We start from the raw sequence: 6,027 nt of genomic DNA, 5'->3' as shown, positions 1-6,027 counted from the left end.
TACAATCATTAACATAACAAACCAGTTCTTTTCCACACTACAAGTCTTTCTTTATAATTACCATCATATTGTAAAACCATCTTACCAAAAATTAGCTTTTAGACATAAAGCAAGCTTATCTATTAAAAAGTTCGTGTATAACACAGCTCTTCACGTGCATATCAGATTCATTGTTGTTCTAAAATAACCTTTGCCATGCAAAAGTTTGTCATCAAGAATTACCTCCTTAAGCTTAAATACCATGTCTAATAATAGGACAAGGTTTTAACGCCCGATAAAATAATTTTCGATGATGAAAAAATTTGAACATAAACTTTATTTACTTCAATGTAATATTGAACCACATTTGAAAGTTTAAAAAGATAAAAGAAATGCGTAACCAATGTAATGAAATATTCATGAATCAAGTGTAACCGTGCGCAATGGGGTCCCAAATTTTCATTAGTAATGAACAAGAAATGGTAGGGACAAGAAACATGGTAGCGAATGGTTGGGCCACCTTACCCCATTTAGACAGATAGGTTTAGCTTTTGGCTTCAGACTGTTCTGCTAAGTCACCATTTAAAGGGGAAAAAAAAGTTAAGAATTATTTATTGTCCCTTTTTGGTCTCTTATGGTCTCTAAGACAGACCTTTTGCAGTTTGATGATTGGTCCATGGCGTGACATTCCCTTCAACCCAAAAAAGTAAATTAATTAATAAATATGTATTACTTTCAAATGAATTATTCCAAACATGTTAGACTGTTTGGCCTTTTTAGCGGAAGTGTTACATATTACCAAAGCATATAAATGTTTTGAATTAAAATCCCTTGAAATTCATGTATGACATGTACATTAGTTATTTAAACTTGTCGAGGAGAAAAAGAGCGAACGTTGGTTTGAATGAGAGTTATATTTTTCTCGTTTAACATCATTTATGATGTAAATTATCTTTTGGTTTAGAAAATTGTCAAATTTAGATTTAAAAAGAAAATGGTTTAAACTTGAACATCAATTAATGAACAAAAAATTTAACATTTTCCTTTCTTAGACTACTCATTTATTATGTATTAATCACACACTTCTCTCAATATCTAACATCTAAATTCAAATGAAAAGTGACCATTAAACAGAACATTCTGAGAGTAGATGTCTCTCTCAGTTGCGGGTGGTGGAGGTGGCAGTTGCCCACACGCTGCTCCTTCTCTTTCTATATCTATATATGTATCTGTATGTGTGCCTATTTTTCGCCACCTTTTTTCGCGCCCCAGAAACTTTCCCAACAATTCAGCCCACTGTTGATGGCGAGAGGCAATCAAATAAATCTGAGCTAGCTTACATGATCTATCATCATTAGGTTTTTTCTCTCTCTACTTTTACATTCTCTCTCTGAATCTTCTCTTCATTTGATTATCTTTATATATAATCCCGTTTGTTCTCCATTCTTCCATTACTCAGTTTGACAATCCAGGTTTTCTTTTCTCTCCTTCTCGGGATCCGATCCAGTTACGGACAAGAAGAAAACATTAGGGTTCCTAGCTGTTCTTGTTTTTGAGTACAAGAGCTGCTAGGGTTCAAGTCCCGAGAAGTATAAATTGTTCTTTCTATAATTGTGTTTGTCTTTTAGCTGTCTGAACTTGGCCTTCCTCTAGTTTTGAAGCATTATCGGAATATGTATCCCTCTCTCTAGTCCAAAATCTCCATTCTCGAAGAAAAAGTTCTTTCTTGCTCAGACGATTTGGTTCTGCCAAGAATTTTAGACGGCTTTTTGATCTCAGGTTCTTTCTCTCTCTGTGTGTGTGTGTGTGTGTATATATATATATATGAACTCCATTGAAGGGTGCTTCACAATAGAATTAGGATGCTCAATTTCTGCATCTTGATTGTTATAAGATGGAAGCTGATTTTTGCATTAGAAGCATGTTTCAACAGATCTTGACCTCAAGAACCTATATGTATAGATACACTCACACATACACATATATGTGTGTGTATGCGAGCGCTTCTACCATTGTACGCTAATCAACCACATTTGTTCTTTAAAGAGACCTAATGATCCACAATGAGTGGATCAGTGTTCATATATAGCATTTTCATTTGATTCTACAGTGATATAGCATATATGTCTTATTATTGTTTTTATAATGGTATTAATTAACATAATACCATATTAGCTTTCGAACGACGAATTATTTGAAGATCGCTGAATAATTCATGGTCACATATATCTATAAAAAATTCTGTTTTTGTAAGTTATTTACATATCACAGCCCTAAAGGCTGTGAAAAATTCCGTTCATTGGCTTTGAGACTAATGATTCTTGAAGCAAGAGGCCTTTTTCATTTTAAAAGAAAAAATAAAAAAAGATTATATCAGTTAGTAAATCTTAAAGCAAGAGGCCTTTGCAATTGATCCTAGGTTTAATCACATTACATGATGATTCACATCCAATTTTTCTTGTACATTTTGTTCTCTTACCTTTATGATATTAGTTATTTCTGTAGCACAAGCCTACCAAATTTTTTTGACACGTTAATGAGACCATTGGATCTATGAACTTGTGAGCTAAATCGATGAAATTTCAGATATTCTATACAATTAAATTTTATGACCAGATGATTGACAAATGTTTATATGCCTAATTTCATTACTTTTTTACGTTAGTGTGTAATTTAACATATAGAGCATAGCTATGCAGTTGATTCCTATCAAATTTAAGCTTTTGGAAACATAGTTTCAACTGAAAAACTAACATTGTTTTAATTAATACAATGAATGTTTGTTCGACATCCTATCTAGTAAAGTGTACCAACCGTGTTGTAAAAAGTGAAAATGCTTTACAATTTTGATGATATTCCATGTCAAATGGTTTCCCAAAATTATATTGAGTGCTGTCCTGAAGACTTGGTTTCTTTATACTTTGTCCCTTCATGTTTGGTACATAGAAATATATTATAGGAAAACACTTTGAGGAGATACCATCCTTTTGATGTTGCAATTTTAGTAGGTATGTGATATATATGTTGTCCACCACAAAAAGTTGTTGCTAACTAGGTTGCAATTATTAGGATTTGATGCTTCATTACAATTAAAACATGTTTTAGACTGAATTAAGATTCTATCTTTCTTCTTCCTTTTTTCCTCATTATTTGAAATGAACGAGTATCGCATCAAATTTATCTTTCTTATTTGTATAAACGACATCTCATGTGCAGCAATAAATGATAAATAATGACAATTAATCCTGCATGTGTTTTTGTTCATAGTAAAAAAATATTTATTAATATGATAAGAAGAACGTCATATTTTCACTTAGTTTATATGATGGTTTGCTAATTTTATAAAATAATATGTACACTGAGCTTGTTTATATATATTGAAATTGTGTTGACTACGAATTGCAGGTTTCAGATTTGACTCTGGACACTATGAATACTTTTTCACATGTTCCCCCTGGTTTCCGATTCCACCCGACTGATGAAGAACTTGTCGATTATTACCTTAGGAGAAAGGTTACTTCAAGACGGATTGACTTCGATGTTATCAAAGATGTTGATCTGTACAAAATCGAGCCTTGGGATCTTCAAGGTAGATCGAAGATAAAACATAAATAAATATATGCTCTCTTTTATTGGCTTAAACTTCTGGAGAAGCAGTTCTACTTTGTCTTGAATTTTTTTTAAAATGAGTTATGGTTCAAAAACGCATAGAAATTCATGGTAACATCACGATTCTTATTACATTTTTGTTCTTCTTACAGAGCTATGCAGAATAGGAACAGAAGAGCAAAATGACTGGTACTTCTTTAGCCACAAAGACAAGAAATATCCAACTGGAACACGCACAAATAGGGCAACAGCAGCAGGATTTTGGAAAGCAACTGGAAGGGACAAGGCCATTTACTCAAAGCACGACCTAATTGGCATGAGGAAAACCTTGGTGTTTTATAAAGGTAGAGCCCCAAATGGTCAAAAATCAGATTGGATTATGCATGAATATCGCCTCGAAACAGATGAAAATGGGACTCCACAGGCAAGTATATACATATATTTTTCTGTATGTTATATAACGTTATTCGGTTTAGGATGAAATAAATTTATCTCCTTCAAAGTAATATTAGAGTAGGCAAAGGCCTAAGATTCAAGTAATCCTACTGCCAGCCCTTATGAAAATTGTGCATGTATCTAATTTTTGATGGAAAACTGAATCTTGCATGCATGTGAAGGATTGTGTGAATTACGAAATATAAGTAAGTAAATTTTTATCGTATCTAATAGTTTAAACTTTTAGATACCGTTCTTCAACAAACACTACTACCCCGGCCTCGGCAATTTTCTTAATCATTGCATGGAAAAGACTTCTTAATCTATGGAAGCATTACCATATTTATCGACATTAGCACATTCAACTTAGCTTCGTTTGAGTTATATTAGTATATGTGTTTAATTGATTGTATTTATTACCAAGTTGTTGTAAAAAGAAAAAAAAAATTGGAAAAGAAAAAATATAGATGTGAAAGAATAATTTGAATATTGCACAGGAAGAAGGTTGGGTTGTCTGCAGAGTGTTCAAGAAGAGAATAGCCAGCATGCATAAAGTCAGTGAGCATGACTCCCCAATTTGGTATGACGATCAAGTTTCATTCATGCCGGAAATTGACTCGCCGAAGCAGCAGAATCTGAATTACCACTATCCTTATAATACTTGCAAGAAGGAGCTTGATTTGCAGTATCAAATGCCACCTGATCAGCACTTTCTTCATCAGCTTCCACTTCTTGAGAGTCCGAAAATGGTGCAGCCACCTACCAGCATGAGTTGCAGCTCAATTTCTCCCTTTGGCGACCTTCACATAAACAATTTGTCAAACACCTTGCAATCATCAATCCAAAGCCATGAGCAGCATAACTTTCACTCAGTTTACGGAAACAGTACTGAACAGCCTGCCGGAGATCAAGTGACAGATTGGCGTGTACTTGACAAGTTCGTCGCATCCCAACTCAGCCACGAAGAGGTTGTTTCTAAGGAAAATCACTATTCCAATCCAGCCGAAGCCGCCTTCCATGGAGGCACCGATGAATCCAATCTGATGGTGATCACACACTTGAACAAGCAAGAAACAGCACCAGAAAATAATGCCTCAACCTCATCCTCAAGTTGTCAAGTTGATCTGTGGAAATAATCCAATAAAACCAGTCTGCAACCAGTATGAAAGGGTAAACATCATTAATTTGTCCAGTTTCTTGTAAATAATAAACCTAAAATTATAGTATAACCTAACTATTGAACCTCGGACTACCCACATAGGATTAAGTTAAGGGACTGTTTGGTAAGCAGGGCTTGATAGAAGAGCGGGCAACATTTTAACTTCTTTTTCTTCTTTTAATCCCGTCCGCTTCTATCGAGCTCAACATATATAGTATATACTAAACGTGCCATACGAGTACAAAGTATGTAGCCAAGATGTCATTCTTGTAAGATAAAGGCTGTAATTTGCTGCATCAGTTGGAAATGCAGCATTGCCAATATGTTTTCATCTGAAAACTACAGACTCTTCATGTTACCTATCTGTGGATATTTGAAGATCTGTTCAATTGTTTGTACTGATAAAGTACTAAAATTACAATATATATGCATTTTGTTTGTAAAAATAATCCAGAATTGTTTTTATAATCATGATTTTTTATGTTGCACGTACCCAAAAAAAAAAAAAAAGCATTTTTGGATTCAAGAATCTCCTTATTTATTCATTTTCTTCTAGGATGGATTTTTCAATTTTATTTTTTTATTTTTATTTTTATTTTTATAAAGTATCATCGTACATTGAGGTTGCTTCCCTCCAGAAGGTGTTTTAGAAAAAATTATTCATCTCTATTCAGTTTCTACACATACTTAGATTTAAGAAAATAGTTTGGTATATTGCTCAGAGGAACATGCCATAAGAGGTCGGTGCTGCTGAGATTTGAGCAAAACAATATTTCTTTAAACATTATAATAGAAAAATTTTTAATTTGTGGAATACATTTCATGTAGCTTAGAATGGCCGGTAG

At 33.6% G+C, this 6,027-nt stretch overlaps 1 protein-coding gene across 1 annotated transcript; it reads left to right on the top strand.

Annotated features, from left to right (window-relative positions):
- Positions 1–1,256: 1,256 nt before the first annotated feature.
- On the top strand, positions 1,257–5,603 carry LOC111405560 (NAC domain-containing protein 7-like). The gene is made up of 4 exons (XM_023034506.1): positions 1,257–1,758; positions 3,385–3,568; positions 3,741–4,012; positions 4,521–5,603. Exons 2-4 carry the CDS (start codon positions 3,409–3,411, stop codon positions 5,157–5,159), a joined length of 1,071 nt encoding a protein of 356 aa, XP_022890274.1. The 5' UTR covers positions 1,257–1,758; positions 3,385–3,408; the 3' UTR covers positions 5,160–5,603.
- The last annotated feature ends 424 nt before the right edge of the window (positions 5,604–6,027 follow it).

The sequence above is a fragment of the Olea europaea genome, chromosome 12 (assembly GCF_002742605.1).
Source record: "Olea europaea var. sylvestris chromosome 12, O_europaea_v1, whole genome shotgun sequence".
Classification (NCBI taxonomy): Eukaryota; Viridiplantae; Streptophyta; class Magnoliopsida; order Lamiales; family Oleaceae; genus Olea; species Olea europaea.
Note: the sequence above shows the minus strand (reverse complement) of the source record. Positions and strands in the feature narration are given on the sequence as shown.

Excerpts from the sequence above, each read along its gene's own strand:
- LOC111405560 (XM_023034506.1), top strand. The coding sequence starts at position 3,409 with ATGAATACTTTTTCACATGTTCCCCCTGGTTTCCGATTCCACCCGACT. Across the intron at positions 3,569-3,740 it reads CGAGCCTTGGGATCTTCAAG|AGCTATGCAGAATAGGAACA; the intron begins GTAGATCGAAGA and ends TTCTTCTTACAG. Across the intron at positions 4,013-4,520 it reads ATGAAAATGGGACTCCACAG|GAAGAAGGTTGGGTTGTCTG; the intron begins GCAAGTATATAC and ends AATATTGCACAG.